This window comes from Aotus nancymaae, unplaced genomic scaffold, assembly GCF_030222135.1.
Source record: "Aotus nancymaae isolate 86718 unplaced genomic scaffold, 86718_ANA_hifiasm-v0.15.2.pri h1tg000028l, whole genome shotgun sequence".
In the NCBI taxonomy this organism is placed as follows: domain Eukaryota; kingdom Metazoa; phylum Chordata; class Mammalia; order Primates; family Aotidae; genus Aotus; species Aotus nancymaae.
Window position 1 is genome coordinate 28,135,363 of NW_026988441.1, and position 16,329 is coordinate 28,151,691.

The window sequence follows — 16,329 nt, forward strand, 5'->3', positions numbered from 1 at the left end:
TGCAACGGTACGATCTCAGTTCACTGCAACCTCTGCCTCCCTGGTTCAAGCAATTTTCCTGCCTCAGAAATTTTTACTTGTTAGCGATAAAGCCCCAGGAATGGGGTTTTATCCCAAGTAGCTGGGATTACAGGCACCTGCCACCACACCCAGCTAATTATTTTGCATTAGTTAGTAGAGTCGGGGTTTCACCATGTTGACCAGGCTGGTCTCAAACTCCTGACCTCATGATCTGCCTGCCTGCCTCGGCCTCCCAAAGTGTTGAGATTACAAGTGTGACACACCATGCCCAGCCTGAAAACATCTTTTTAAGGCCATAATAGCCAACACCCACTGCAGGTAAAGATGTAGAAAAAACGGCCTTTTCCTACAAGACTGGTAGAAATTCAAGCCCTGTAATGGCCCTTCCAGAAACTACTTTAGCGATACCTAATAAAATCAGGCTGGGTACAGTGGCTCACACCTGTAATCTCGGCACTTTGGGAGGCCTAGGTAGGAGGATTGCTTGAGCTCCAGAATTCAAGGCCAGCCTGGGCAACATAGTGAGACCTCATCTGTATGAAAAATTTAAAGAAAAACAGGTGTGAGGTGCGTGCCTGTAGTGCCAGCTTCTTGGGAGGCTGAGGTGGGAGAACCACTTGAACTCAGGAGTTGGAGGCTGCAGTGAGCTCCGATTCTACCACTCTGCACCAACTTGGGTGAGAGAACAAGACGCTGTCTCTAATGAATGAATGAATGAATGAATGAATGCACAAACACTTTGACTCAGTAACCCCATTCCTGGGCTTTATCTCTAACAAGCAAAAACTTCTGGACATGGCCCAGCACCGTGGCTCACGCCTGTAATCCCAGCACTTTGGGAGGCCAAGGCGGGCGGATCACGAGGTCAGGAGTTTGAGACCAGCCTGACCAATATGGTGAAACCCCGTCTCTACTAAAAATACAAAAAATTAGTCGGGAGCCCAGCTACTCAGGAGGCTGTGGCAGGAGAATCACTTGAACCCAGGAGGTGGAGACTGCAATGAGCCAAGATCGAGCCACTGCACTCCAGTCTGGGTGACAAAGCAAGACTCTGTCTCAAAAAAAAAACACAACTTCTGGACACAAAGCCAATAGCTGTCAGGAAAAACAGACTTAATATCGCTGTCTAGGGTGGGTGCGGTGGCTCATGCCTGTAATCCCAGCACTTTGGGAGGCCGAGGCAGGCGGATCATTCGAGGTCAGGAGTTCGAAACCAGTCTGACCAACATGGTGAAACCTCGTCTTTACTAAAAATACCAAAAAATTAGCCAAGCATGTTGTGCATTCCTGTAATCCCAGCTACTCAGGAGGCTGAGGCAGGAGAATCCCTTGAACCTAGGAGGCGGAGGCTGCAGTGAGCCAAGATCACGCCACTTCAGTCCAGCCTGGATGACAGAACACAACTCTGTCTCAAAAAAAGCAAACAACAACAAAAAAATTGCTGTCTAGGATCTCAGCTTGTCTCTCCCACACCTCCCATCCCCTCCATCCCCTCCCAGTCTATCCTCTGGGGTCCTGGACTGGGACAGATGACTCACAAGGAGCCCGGAGCTGGCAGCGCCACGCTTAGGGCAGGCTAGTCTGGAGGGACAAAGGAGCGATATTTCCGGGATACGGAAACACGGGTGAGAGATGGTCACTGCAGGAAACATTCAGCTGGAGCTCCGCCAAGACAGAGCAGGGGGGTCAGCCCTACCAGACTGCCCAGACAGGCTGGGCTGGAGGCTCCCTATTGCCCTTAGAACAAATTCTAGCTCCCTAGCACGTCTGTGACTCCCCTCTTGCCTCCTACTATCCTGGACTTTTTAGTTCTTTGAAAAGGACTCAAAGCCCAGAGTCCTTAGGCTTTGATGCAGCCAGTCCTAGCCACCCCAGAAGACCTGATTTAGGATTTCAGAGCCAAACATCCCCGGGTTTGAATCTTTGCTCAGTCAACCCCAGCCTCCATTTTCTCATCCAAGCAATGGGTGTAATAATGATAATTCTAAGACCAGGCATTGTCTTTGTAAATAAAGTTTTATTAGGGCTGGGCATGGTGGCTCATGCCTATCATCTCAGTGCTTTGGGAGATCGAGGTATGAGGATCTCTTGAGCCCAGGAGTTTGAGACCAGCCCGGGAAACATAGCAAGATCCTATCTCTACCAAAATTTTAAAATTAGCTGGGCATGGTGGTGTGCGCTTTTAGCAGTCCCAGCTACTTGGGAGGCTGAGGCAGGAGAATCGCTTGAGTCCAGGAGTTGGAGGCTACAGTGAGCTAAGATTACACCACTGTACTCCAGCCAGGGCAACAGAGCAAGACCCTGTCTCTAAAATAATGATAATAATTCTAAACACTCCAGGTATGTGGGCACAGGCCTCTGATCTGTTGTCAGTTTTTGCCTTCCAGAGCATTCCAGGAGCCATCATCATCCCTGTAACCAACCCCAGTAACCTTGCCCTGGCTCAGCCCCTGCACACTTAGCCATGGCCTCTGGTATGGCTCCTGTGCTGGTCCAGGGGGGGTCTTTCCACTACAGACTCTGTCCAAGCCCATCTCCTGCTCACACACCCTCCATGGCTCCCTATTACCCTTAGAACAAAGTCTAGCTCCTTAGCACATCTGTGACTCCCCTCTTGCCTCCTGCTATCCTGGAGGATAATTCTCTTTAAAAGACTCAAGATGCATTAATTCATGCTGTGACCTTGTGTTTTTCATGCCGAATGAACCCTTCTTCCTCTGAGGCCCAGCTCCAGAGACCCCCTCCTCCAGAAAGCCCTTCTTGATGCCCCAGATATAGCCCTTGCTTCGCCTTTTGGAAACCTCCCTGCTAGCCTCATCCCTCCCTCTTTCCAGCCCTGACCCTAAAGCTCTTGACTCTCCCAGGCTGATGGCTTCTCAGGAACCGGGTGGGGACTGAATACAGTGGGTGGGGGTCGAGCAATTGGCGGATCGGGGCCTCTTCCTGACCCTGAGGTATCCCAGCGCCTGCCGAATCCCAGACTCTTTGGGGATTTCCTGCAGCCTCTATAAATAACCCCCATGGCTGATTCCCACAAACCACCTCACCCTTCTTGGAAAAAAAGTATTGTGGCCAAGGACCTCGGGCCAGCTGTGTGCCAGGGCCCTGGGGAAGGCAGGCGGGGCCCCAGCATCCTGTCCAAAGAGCATCTCCAACCCCATCCAGCCACAGGCCCAGCTCACCCCTCCTGAGGGCCCTCAGGACCCTCCCCACTGCCAGCCCACCCTGACCCCTGGACCCGCATTATTGCCTTTCTGCTCTGGGCATCGGTTTGGTTTCCTGATGGGGGCAATAGTAACATTTGTGGACTCAGCTCACGGTGTGACCCTTTCTACTCAGGCCACCGTCCCTCCCGCCCCAATTCGTTGATTTTGTTGAACAAGCAAGGAAATGAACAAACCGTGACATATTGTCAGGAAGTCTGTAAATAAAATCGGGCCGGGGTCTCCTCTGGTTGGGTGGTCGGGAAACTCTGGGGGCCTCCTCAGGCCCTTGTCATGCCCTCTGTCTACCCGGGATGCCTCTCAGCCTCTGCGTTCTCCAAAACCAGAGCGTTTCTATCTTCAACTACTGGAGATGGAGATCCTTTTCTTTTTCTTTTTCTGTTTCCCAGGCTGGAGTCCAGTGGCACGATCTCAGCTCACTGCAACCTCTGCCTCCCAGGTTCAGGTGATTCTCCTGCCTCAGCCTCCCGAATAGCTGGGACTACAGATGTGTGCCACCACGCGCGGCTCATTTTTGTATTTTTAGTAGAGACGGGGTTTCTCCATGTTGGTCAGGCTGGTCTCGAACTCCTGACCTCAGGTGATCTGCCTACCTCAGCCTCCCGAAGAGCTGGAATTACAGGCATGAGCCACCGCGCCCGGCCCTGGAGTCTCCATTAGTTGGGTGGTGGAGAAACTCTGCGGGCCTCCTCAAGCCCTTTTTTATTTTTATATTTTTGTGCCTCCATCTGTCCTGATGTCTCCCTGGCTCTGTGTTCTCTGAAACCAGAGAGTTTGTACCTTCAACCACTGGAAGTAGATCTTTTTCTGATTCCAGAAAAGATCCTGATTCTCTTTGAGATTCAGTTTCCACCTGTATCAAGGGGAGTTAACCATTCACACGACACCAGGTGAGTGTGGAGGCCTGGATCCGCCAAAGGGGAGCACCGGCAGCGTTGATGGGAGAAATACCAGGGACCGCCTTTGTTAGCGCGGCGCGCCCTCTGCTGGTCGGTCCCCGCCACGTCAGGCTCCCCCAAGAATCTCAGATGAACGCCTGCCTGTCAGACCCCTTCATGACTCCTCCGATGGTCTCATTCCTCTCTCTCCTCCCTCCCTCTGCTGCACCCACTCTGACCACCTCTGGCTGGGCGCGGTGGCTCTCGCCTGTAGTCTCCGTACTTTGGAAGGCTGAGGTGGACGGATGACTTGAGGTCAGGGGTTTGAGACCAATCTGGGCAACATAGCAAGACCCTGTCTATGAAAAAATTAAAAAATTAGCCGAGAGTGGTGGTTGTGGTCCTAGCTATTCAGGAGGCTGAGGTGGAAGGGTCACCTGAGCCCAGAAGGTGGAAGCTACAGTGAGCCATGATTGAGCCACTGCACTCCAGCCTGGGCGAAAGGGAGAGACCTTGTTTCAAAGGAAAAAAAAAAAAAAAGGGCCAGGTGCAGTGGGTCACACCTGTAATCCCAGCACTTCGGGGCCGAGGGGCAGGCAGATCACAAGGTCAGGAGCTCGAGCCCAGTCTGACCAACATGATGAAACCCTGTCTCTACTAAAAATACGAAACTTAGACAGGTGTGGTGGCTCACACCTGTAATCCCAGCTACTCAGGAGGCTGAGGCAGGAGAATTGCCTGAACCCAGGAGGCGGAGGTTGCAGTGAGCTGAGATCGCGCCACTGCACTCCAGCCTAGGTGACAGAGCAAGACTCCATCTCAAAAAAAAAAAAAAAAAAAAAGGCGAGACATGGTGGCACAAAACTGTAATCCCAGCTAGCTACTCGGGAGGCTGAGGCAGAAGAATGGCTTGAACCTGGGAGGCAGATGTCACAGTGAGCCGAGATCATGCCACTGCACTCCAGCCTGGGAGACAGAGCTAGACGCGGTCTCAAGAAAAAAAAATAACCTAGTGAACAAATAAACAAAAAACCTGATCACCTCACTGTTCCTTGAACACACCATGTAGTTCCCACATCAGTGGGATATGCAGTGAAATGTCAGTGAGATTTGCATATGAAGGGATTTGCATATTCAGTGGCCTCTGTCTGGGACGTCTTGCTCAGTCTCCTCCATCCGGAGTCCTCACCATTCAGATCTCATCACCTCTGCCAGGCAGCTACCCTAACACCAGGGTAGCTAGTGACTAGGTCACGTCTTCTCATCATAAGCTCACAAAGCGGCCATCACAGTGGCCAGGCACGGTGGCTCACACCTGTGATCCTGCCACTTTGGGAGGCTGAGGTCTCAGGATCACCTGAAGCCAACAGTTTGAGACAAGCCTGGGCAACATAGCGAGACCCCATCTTTACTTAAAGAAAAACAGAACAGCCGGGCGCAGTGGCTCATGCCTGTAATCCCAGCACTTTGGGAGGCTGAGGCAAGCAGATCACTTGAGGTCAGGTATTTGAGACCAGCCTGGCTAACATGGTGAAACTCACCTCGACTAAAAATACAAAAATTAGCTGGGCGTGGTGGTGCACGCCTGTAGTCCCAGCTACTCAGGAGGCTGAGGCAGGAGAATTGCTTGAAGCCAGGAGACAGAGGATGCAGTGAGCCGAGACCACGCCACTGCACTCCAGCCTGGGCAACAAAGCAAAGCCTCCATCTCAAAAAAAAAAAAAAAAAAGCAGCCATCAGGCCTCACTGTAATGATCTCCTGTCGCTTCTTCGTTGTTGCTGTTTTTGAGACAGAGTCTTGCTCTGTCGCCCAGTCTGGAGTGCAGTGGCACGATCTCCACTCTCTGCAACCTCTGTCTCCTGGGTTCAAGCGATTCTCCTTCCTCAGCCTCTGAGTAGCTGGGATCACAGACATGCACCACTGACGCCCAGCCAATTTTTGTACTTTTTGTAGAGAAGGGGTTTCACCACGTTGGCCAGGCTGATCTCAAACTCCAGGCCTCAAGCAATCTCCCCACCTTGGCCTCCCAAAGTACTGAGGTTACAGTTGTGAGCCACCACACCTGGCCTCTTGTCACTTCTGGACAGGGACCATGCCTGTTGCTCCCCTCTGTGACCCCAGCACCCTGCTTGCTGCACAGGAGGCACTCAGCAAACTCAGATTTGGAGTCAAACAAACTTGTGTTCAATCCCCAAAGCTGGGGGAACTCCGGGAAGCAGCTACTCCTGGGAGCTTGTTTTCTCCTCTGCAAAACTGGAACCACAGCACTGTGCTGTGGCAAAGATTCAATACAATGATGTTTACGATGCTGGATCCTCACAGGAGTTTGATAAATATTCATGGCGTAAATGAATAAATAAATATTCAGCTTCTTGTGGGTAATCCCCCTTCTGGGCACCGAGGAAGGAGAGCTAAGCAGACCCCCGCCACAATTAGTGTCTGAAGAATATCTTACTGCTCATTCATTTCCTTTTGTATAATCCTTTTATATAATTACATCTTAGTTTGTAGTCGGAGGAGTGTCAAGAGCAGACACGGCACAGAGCATGAACTAGGGAAAACAGCCATACCGGGACAAGAATCTCTGGTGCAGGCGGTGGTGACCCTGCCAGCAGTGGCATGTGCCACATGGCAGTCTGGCCCAGGCAGCAGCGATCAGCATCATAAAAATGCCCTCTGTATGGCAGGCTTGGAGCAAGAACCACTTCTCCTGTAAGGGAGCTGTAGTATCTTGCATCCAGTTCTTATGGAAAGCTGGCCTCAGGCCGGCAATCCTGAGAACTTCTGAGGGGTTAAAACCCCTCCGGTACAATTGCGCCCTGGTAGCCGTATACCCTGTCAGCTCTGTTGCTACTGTGCTGGCTCAAAACATCCTCCTGTGGAAATCCTTAGAAGTTGCCTGCCCCTAGATGAGCGATGCTGCACACCGCACCCTCCTTGCCTCAGTGACCTAATGGGGGTGGTCCCTTAGCTTATTGCTCACGTGATTGTCTTGACCCTATCACTATCTTCAAGATGGCCTCACTCACTACCCTTCCCCCCACCACACCTGTGCCAAATAAACACAGATGCCCCTGAACGCTCGGGGGCCTCGCCTATCTCCGCTTGTAAGTGGCGTTGGCCCCCGGAGCCCAGCTGCTCTTATCCTTTGTGTCCTGTCTTATTTCTCGGATCCAGCGCCTTAACACAGCGATAGGGGACACCCACGACCCAAGTAGGGCTGGACCCTACACTTATAAAGGGAGAAAGGCCCCTAGTTCTTGCCAGTTTTTTTTTTTTTTTTTTTTTTTTTGAGATGGAGTCTTGTACTGTTGCCTGGGCTGGAGTGCAATGGCTCACTGCAACCTCCATCTCCTGGGTTCAAGGGATTGTCCTGCCTCAGCCTCCCAAAGTGCTGGGATTACAGGCGTGAGCCACCACACCCGGCATTGCCAGTCATTTTTAAGATACATGAGGTTGGCCTGGTGTGATAGCTCATGCCTGTGATCTCAGCACTTTGGGAGGCTGAGGCAGGAAGATCAATTGAGTCCAGGAGTTCAAGGCCAGCCTGGGCAACGCAGGGAAATCCCATCTCTATAAAAAATATGAAATTAGCCAGACATGGTAGTGCATGCTTGTGGCCCCAACTACTCGAGGTGCCCGGGCAGGAGGGTCCCTTGAGGCTAAGAGTTTGAGGCTGTAGTGAGCCACGACTGTGGCACTGTACTTCAGCCTGGGCAACAGAGAGAGGCCCTATCTCAAAAATAATTAAGGAATAATTGAACTAATTAAACATTTTTAAAAAGATACAAGAGGCAAGGTTGGGCACTGTGGCCTGCACATGTAATCCCAGTGCTTTGGGAAGCCAAGGTGGGAGGACTGCTTGAGCCCAGGAGTTCAAGGCTGCAGTGAACTATCATTGCACTCCAGCCTAGGAAACAGAGCAAGACCCTGTCAAAAAAAAAAGAAGCGGCAAAATGTCCAGACTAATACTACATTTTTCATCAATTGAGGTACTGAGTAAAAAATAAATAAATTTGGCCGGGCGCAGTGGCTCATGCCTGTAATTCCAGCACTTTGGGAGATCAAGGTGGCCGAATCATGAGGTCAGGAGTTCAAGACCAGCCTAGCCAACATGGTGAAACCCCATCTCTACTAAAAATACCAAAAGTTAGCTGGGTGTAGTGGTGGGCGCCTGTAATCCCAGCTACTCGGGAGGCTGAGGCAGAAGAAGCATCGCTTGAACCGGGAGGTGGAGGTTGCAGTGAGCCAAGATCGCGACCCTGCACTCCAGCCCTGGCGACAGAGTGAGACTCCACCTCAAAAAAATAAAAATAATGTAATAGGGGCCGGGCGCGGTGGCTCACGCCTGTCATCCCAGCACTTTGGGAGGCTGAGGCGGGTGGATCACGAGGTCAAGAGATCGAGACCATCCTGGTCAACATGGTGAAACCCCGTCTCTACTAAAAATACAAAAAATTAGCTGGGCATGGTGGCGCGTGCCTGTAATCCCAGCTACTCAGGAGGCTGAGGCAGGAGAATTGCCTGAACCCAGGAGGCGGAGGTTGCAATCAGCCGAGATCGCACCATTGCACTCCAGCCTGGGTAACAAGAGCGAAACTCCGTCTCAAAAAAATAATAATAAAAATAAAAAATAAAATAAAATAAAATATAATAATAAATAAATTTAATTTATTTTAAAAAAGGTGGGTGCAGTGGCTCATGCCTGTGACCTCAGCACTTTGGGAGGCCAAGATGGGCGGATCACTTGAGGCCGGGAGCTGGAGAGCAGCCGGCCAACATGGTGAAACCCCATCTCTACTAAAAATACCAAAAATTTGCTGGGTGTAGTGGCAGGCACCTGTAATCACAGGTACTTGGGAGGCTGAGGCAGGAGGATTGCTTGAACTGGGAGGTGGAAGTTGCAGTGAGCTGAGATTGCACCTCTGCACTCCAGCCCTGGGGACAGAGTGAGACTTCACCTCAAAAAAATAAAAATAAAATAATAAATAAATTTAAATTCTTTTAAAAAGGGTAGGTACAGTGGCTCACACCTGTGACCCCAGCACTTTGGGAGGCCAAGACGGGAGGATCACTTGAGGCCAGGAGCTGGACAAATGACAAAACCCCATCTCTACTAAAAATACAAAAGTTAGCCGGGTGTGGTGGGGCACACCTGTAATCCCAGCTGTTTGGGAGGCTGAGGCACGAGAATGGCTTGAGCTCAGGAGGCAGAGGTTGCAGTGAGCTGAGATCGCGCCATTGCACTCCAGCCTGGGCGACAGAGCAAGACTGTCACACAGACACACACAAAAAGAAAAAAAGACTAAAGACTGAAAAATAAATAAGGCCAGGCACAGTGGCTCACACCTGTAATCCCAAGACTTTGGGAGGCCAAGACAGGAGGATGGCCTGAGTCTAAGAGCTCAAGACCAGCCTGGGCAACATAGTGAGACCCCACATCCATAAACATTTAAATAAATAAATTTTAAAGAAAACTTTAACCTTACCTGGAGCTGAGATGAATTAAACAACAACGATTTGTACAGCGATGAAGACAATACCATTTATATACAAAACACAAAACAAACATATTTGTCAGGTACATCCACAAGTAACCAAACATTCAGAGAAAGTTCTGGAAAGACACACATTAAACCATGGCAACTGGAGAAGGGCTAAGGAAATTTTCCACGTTGGAACTTCTGGGACCAGGCGCGGTGGCTCGCGCCTGTGATCCCAGCATGTTGGGAGGCTGAGGCGGGCAGATCACCTGAGGTCAGGAGTTCAAGACCAGCCTGGCCAACATGGTGAAACCCCGTCTCTACTAAAAATACAAAATTTAGGCATGGTGGCAGGCCCCCGTAGTCCCAGCTACTCAGGAGGCTGAGGCAGGAGAATCGCCTAAACCCGGGAAGCCGAGGTTGCAGTGAGCTGAGATCACACCATTGCACTCCAGCCTGGGCGACAGAGCAAGACTCCGTCTCAAAAAATAATAATAATAACAAAAATTCACCAGGCATGGTGGTACATGCCTGTAATCCCAGCTACTCAGAAGGCTGAGGCAGCAGAATCACTTAAGCTGGGGAGGTGGAGATTGCAGTGGACTGAGATCGCACCACTGTACTCCAGCCTGGGTGATAGATTGAGACTCAAAAAAAAAAAACAAAAACAAAAAACACGTCTAGGTCACCTGAGTATTTTTACATTCCTTTGGTGTTTGCAAAATAAATTAAAAACAATGAAACAAAAACCCTGGGATTCTCCTATCTCCATCCCAACCCGGATCCCCCAGCATCTAGCGTCCCACAGGACCTCCATTCAGCCTCATTCCAGGGCCTCAATCTCCAGCGAGGCCCCTGCAGGGAGCTCACTACCCCTGTGCTGTGTTGCTTCATTGTTTGACAATCACGTTCTTGCCCGGGCGAATGAGAAGCCCATTTAGCTAAGCTGTTTCCAGATCCCCGAGGCTCCTGGGTCTCCACGCAGCCTGGTGTGACTTCCCTGGATCCCCTCATTTGCCCACGCAGAAGTCCCGGAAGATGATGTCCAGGATCTCCTCGGTCCCCCCTCCACCTGTGAGCCGGGTCAGGTGCCCCCGGGCCACCCGCAGCGCCTCCGCCACCAGGGCCAGGTCTTTTGACTGCTTGTAGTGGCCAAGGGCATCCAGGCAGCCCTGGAGGTGGTGCTGATGCCTTGCACGGGTCAGGAGTGGGGGACCAGTGGAAGGGTCCCCACACCTGGAAGAGACAAGAGACATGGTCTCTCCTGATCTTTTGCAACCATCCCTTGAAGGGGAAATGGTTGTTCCCATTTTGTAAGTACAGAAATTGAAGTTGGGCAGGCATGAGCCAGCCCACACTTGAACTTGGGCCAGGGGAGGCTAGGGGTGGGAGGGGCTCACACTGCAGCTAGCTCCTTCCTCAGCACCTCCAGGAGGCCATCCAGCCCCTCTCCCGTCACACAGGACAGCAGCAGGTGCGGAGGCATGTCAGGACCGGGACCTGGGCCCTCCGTAGACAGCAGGTCCGACTTGTTCAGCACCAGGAGGAGGCGCTGGCTGCTGCTACTGGGGCTCTGGGCTCCCACAGAGGCTACGACAGTGGCCAGGAAGTTGCAGCTGGAGGGAGAGGCCAGGTCAGAGGCATCCAGCATGGCCAGAATGAGGTCAGCCTGCTCCAGCCTGGGGGAGCAAGGAGGTCAACTGAGCGGGGGTCCCAAGTTGAGCAACTGAAGAAGGCACTGGGCAGAGGGACAGTGAGAGGGGCCAGGCAGAGCACTTGGGGAGGTGCAGAGCGTGAGGTAGGGAAGGTAGGAGTAGAGTACCAGGGGTCCAGCAGACTGTCAGGGGCCCAAGCCAGCACAGGGGGCGCGACAGAGCAAGAGGGGCGGGGCACAGTGCAGGGGGTGGAGCAAAGAAAGAGGGGCGGGACACAGTGCAGGAGGTGGAGCAAAGAAAGAGGGGCGGAACACAGTGCAGGGGCTGGAGCAAAGAAAGAGGGGTGGGACACAGTGCAGGGGGTGGAGCAAAGAAAGGGGCGGGACACAGTGCAGGGGGTGGAGCAAAGACAGAGGGGCGGGGCATAATGCAGGGGGTGGAGCAAAGAAAGAGGGGCGGGACACAGTGCAGGGGGTGGAGCAAAGAAAGAGGGGCGGGACACAGTGCAGGGGGTGGAGCAAAGAAAGAGGGGCGGGGCATAGTGCAGGTGGGGGACAGAGCAAGAGGAGTGGACCACACAGCGCAGGGATGGGGCAGAGCAAGAGGGGTGGGGTACAGCAGAGGGGCGGGGCAGAGCAAAATGGGCGGGGCACAGCACAGTGCAGAGGGAGGAGCAGAGCAAATAGGGCAGGGCACAACACAGGGGTTGGGCAGAGCAAGAGGGGTGGGGCACAGTACAGGGGGCGGGGCAAAGTGCCAGGGACTGAGTATAGCACTGGGAGTGGGGCGACTGTGAGGGGCGGGGCAGAGCGAGGGGCCGGACACACCACAGGGACGGGGTAGAGCACGAGGGGCGGGCAGAGTGCAGGGGGTGGTCAGAGCACAGGGGACGGGCTAGACTGCTAGGGACAGAGCGTCATGCCAGGGCGGGACAGAGCACGAGGGGGCTGGGCGGGGCGGAACGAGTGGGGTGGGCGGAGAGCTTAGGGATGAGGCCAAGCATGGGAGGGCCAGGGGCAGGACTTCATCAGAACCAAATCACTGGCCAGGTGCGGTGGCTCACGCTTGTAATCCCAGCACTTTGGGAAGCAGAGGCAGGTGGATCACCTGAGGTCAGGAGTTACACACCAGCCTGGCTAACATGGTGCAACCTGTCTCTACTAAAAATACAAAAAGCTAGCCTGGCATTGTGGTGGGCACCTGTAATCCCAGATACTCGGGAGGCTGAGGCAGAATAACTTGAACCCAGGAGGCGGAGGTTGCAGTGAGACGAGATCGTACCACTGCATTCCAGCCTGGACAACAAGAGCGAAACTCTGTCTTAAAAAAAAAAAAAAAGCCGGGCGCGGTGGCTCACACCTGTAATCCCAGTACTTTGGAAGGCCGAAGCGAGCGGATCACAAGGTCAGGCGTTGGAGACCAACCTGGCCAACATGGTGAAACCCTGTCTCTACTAACAATACAAATATATATATATATAGCTAGGCATGGTGGCTAGCTTCTGTTATCCCAGCTACTCGGGAAGCTGAGGCAGGAGAATTTCTTGAACCCGGGAAACTGAGCTTGCAGTGAGCTGAGACTGTGCCACTGCACTCCAGCCTGGGCCACAGAGCAAGACTCTGCCTCAGAAAAGAAAAAGAAAGAACCAAATCACTGAGATCCCTGCTTGCAAGAGTTTTAGCAGGTTCTCTGATTCAGGAAGAATGAAAAAATAAACGCAACAGGGAAAAAAGGCAGAGGAAGGGCCCCGCGTTCCCCTCCCATCAACACCCTGCCTGCCCACCTCTCCCGGGCACGCCGCACGCCCTCCTGCTCCACCGGCCCCACGCCCTCCCGCAACCCAGCCGTGTCGCTCAGCAGCACAGGAAATCCAGCCAGGTCGACTGGGGTCTCCAGCACGTCACGGGTGGTCCCTGGCTCCGGGGACACGATGGACACAGGTTTCCGACCTGGGAGAGGGTCAGAGGAAGAGGAAAGGGTGGAGACAAGGGAGCTCCTCCCCCAGGTTCTACCCCCTTTAGACCTGAAGAACTCAATTACCCAGCTCTTGGCCCCACCCCTGGCACTAGGCCCCGCCCCCTCCCCACCTCCTACTCTACTCACTGAGCAGGTTCACTAGGCTGCTCTTCCCGGCATTGGGGGGTCCAGTGACCACTACGTGCGCCCCTGAGCGGAGCCTCTGCCCGCGCCTGGCATCTCGTAAATGTGCGCCCAGGGCCACCTCCAGTGCCCGTACTTCGATGTCCGCTGTGGGTGAGGGAAGGCAGGCAGAGGGAAGACAGTGAGGCGAGCCTTTGGGTGTGAAACACGAGGCGTCTTCCTTCCCCACCCCCAGGTACCCACCTTGCTCCAGGACGCCTTCCTCCAGGTTGTCATCCTCGCCGAAATCGATATAGGCCTCCACGTGGGCCAGAGCCTGGCAGGGCAGGGAGACCATAGGTGGTGTGTGCACCCAGAAACCCACCGTCCCACACCCAATTTGTCCAGGTCCAGCCTGGCTTCAGGGGCCAGATTGGCAGCTCATAGGCCAGAAGCTTTCACGAAGGGAATGAATGAGGAATTGAGGGGGTCTCATGCAGGGGTTGCACAGATGAGGTCTCGAAGGGAGGGAATGGACAAATGGGGGACTTGCTTTGGTGAGGGTCTCGGCCCAACCACGGCAGAGGTGGCCCAACTCCCCGTCCAGTTGCCTGAGGGCCTGCCGCCGCTGCGCCTCGGTTTCTGCGTGGATCAGATCTGCCAGGCCCTCCACTTCGGTCAGGTTCAGCTTCCCATGGGCGAACGCCCGCCTGGTGAACTCGCCCGCCTCTGCCGGTCGAAGCCCTGGCACGTTGCCTGCAGAAAGGTCCCAGTCTGAGAGCCCCCCTGGACCCCACCCAGGCCCATCGGGAGGACCAAACATCTCATCCAAGGCTGCAACTCACCCAAGGCCTGCAGGACACCGCTCACCACTGCCGGGCCTCCATGCACGTGGAACTCCACGCAGTCCTCACCGGTGAAACTCTTGGGACCTAATGTGGCAGACAGCTGACAGTCAGGAGGACAGTACAGGCAGTGCAAACTCCTTGAAGGGGGAAACTGGGTGATGGGACCTACAGGAGGCTCGAAACCTGGGGACCCTCACCTGGGAACCAGAGCACCAGTGCGCGGTCCAGAGGCTCCCCAGAGCGGGGGTCGCTGAGCAAGCGCAGGCTGGCGTGGCGAGCCGGGGGCAGGTCTCCAGATGCCGTGAGAATCCGGAGGGCGTGGCCGCTGGCGGGGCCGCTGGTCCGGATCACAGCGACGCCGCAGCGGCCTTGGCCGGAGCTTAGCGCGAAGATGGTGGCTCCAGAGCCGGGGACTGGTGCGCCGCTGCTCCTGCGCGTGCACAGTCTGGAACCGGAGGGGAGGCGAATTAGCGCATCTGGGAGCCTCAGCCTCAGTGTCAAGCAGACCAAGGGCTCGATGATCGCGAGATGCCCCAGGTGGGGGGGTACTGCAGCTGGGGGATGCACAAATTGGAGGTTCTGAAGGCCGAAGGGTGACCGGATTAGGGACTCTGAGGCCAGAAGGAGACCCAGATGTGGGCTCTCCGGCAGGGGGATGGACGATTTAGGCAGGAAAGAACGAGAATGAGTCCTCTTCCGCAGGGAATTGGGCCCCTAAAACCCGGGGAGTGGGTTTGGGGTCCAAGCAGCACCCCAATCTGTCACACCCTTCCTCCGTAGCCCCACCTGCGAGGCCCAAGTGCCGCTTGGGCCGCCAGGGTCCAAAGCCCCCGCCACATGGATTTACAACTTGCGACCCGCCTGCCCGACTCGCCTGTGTGGCTTCAAGTCTGGGCAGGACGCCCTGCCCACTCCGCGGCACCACTAGTAAAGTGCTCAACGATTCTCGACCATCATTGGGTGCCTTAGGATACGTCCCGCCCACAGTCTGAAGATCTTCGCTTCCATTGGCTGGTGCAAGGGAGAGAGGGCGGGGGCTCCATGGAGGTTGGGGTAGCGAAATGCTGTTCCCTGGGCAACATGAGACCGAATTTTTAGGGTCCTAGCGCAGCGAGGCTGACAATAGGAACGAGGAATGGAAGAAAGGACACACCTTGGCACAGGGCGGTGCAAATTACAGCGAGGTGAGGCTTTGAGTCCCGCATTTTCCATCTGCTCACTCTGCAGCCTTAGGCTTGGCAAGGACCTATGTGAGCTTAGTTTTCCCGTTCAAGAAAGGAGGGACTACACCTCTTTGCGTCCAGGTTCAGACTGGAAGATTCAGAGCATCTCAGTTACCGAGAGGGATGAGTACTGGAGAACCCACGACCTGGCCCAGGGAAAATCCTGCCCAAACTTCTGGAAAGATTCCTACTTGCTTTTCCCGGAACTCTCCAGATTCTCGCCCCTCCCCAGCATTGCCTCTTGCCGTTCCCTCGGATTCGGATGCCCTTTCTCATTTGACAAACTCATCTTCAAGGCCTAGCTCCAAGATTCCCTCCTCCAGGAAGTCTTCCTGGAGCCCCCAGCACAGCCCTCTCTCCACTGTGGACTGGCTTGGCCCTCTCTCTCTCTCTCTCTCTCTGGCCCAGTCTGCACCTGCAGAGCCAAGTGTCCGGTCAGTCTCAGGCTCCCCGAAAGCCAGAAAGGGAAGCCTCGGAGATTGCTTTCAGGTTAACCCAGGACAGCACTGAACCGCGGAATAAAGCGCTGATGGTGGAATTCCAGGCACTGGCTGGGCGGGGTCTCTGGGAGCGCCTTCGCACGGCCGATTCTCTGGTTCTGGATCAGAGCGGGCGGGCGGCGCAGTTGCGCGTTGAGAAAAATCTGTCGGACAGAATAGCATTCTAACCCTCCCTTACCTTGCCCTGCTCAATATTTTTATTTACTTTATTATTTTATTTTATTTTTGAAACAGTCTCACTCCGTCGCCCAGGTTGGAGTGCAGTGGCGCGATCATGGCTCTCGCAACCTCCAACTCTTGGGCTCAAGGGATCCGCCCGCCTCAGCCTCCCGAATGGCTGGGACCACAGGCTCGAGCTAACACGCCCAGCTAATTTTTTTGTGTGCATAAATATATATATATATATATATATATATT

The 16,329-nt window shown here is 54.0% G+C and overlaps 1 protein-coding gene across 1 annotated transcript; it reads right to left on the reverse strand.

Annotated features, from left to right (window-relative positions):
- Positions 1-9,276: 9,276 nt before the first annotated feature.
- Positions 9,277-15,380, reverse strand: GTPBP3 (GTP binding protein 3, mitochondrial). Its single transcript, XM_012443634.2, has 10 exons — positions 15,343-15,380; positions 14,976-15,200; positions 14,387-14,634; positions 14,187-14,273; positions 13,895-14,097; positions 13,606-13,678; positions 13,366-13,509; positions 13,046-13,211; positions 11,008-11,286; positions 9,277-10,843 (listed from the first exon to the last, which is right to left on the reverse strand). Exons 2-10 carry the CDS (start codon positions 15,026-15,028, stop codon positions 10,618-10,620), a joined length of 1,479 nt encoding a protein of 492 aa, XP_012299057.2. The 5' UTR covers positions 15,029-15,200; positions 15,343-15,380; the 3' UTR covers positions 9,277-10,617.
- Between the last annotated feature and the right edge of the window lie 949 nt (positions 15,381-16,329).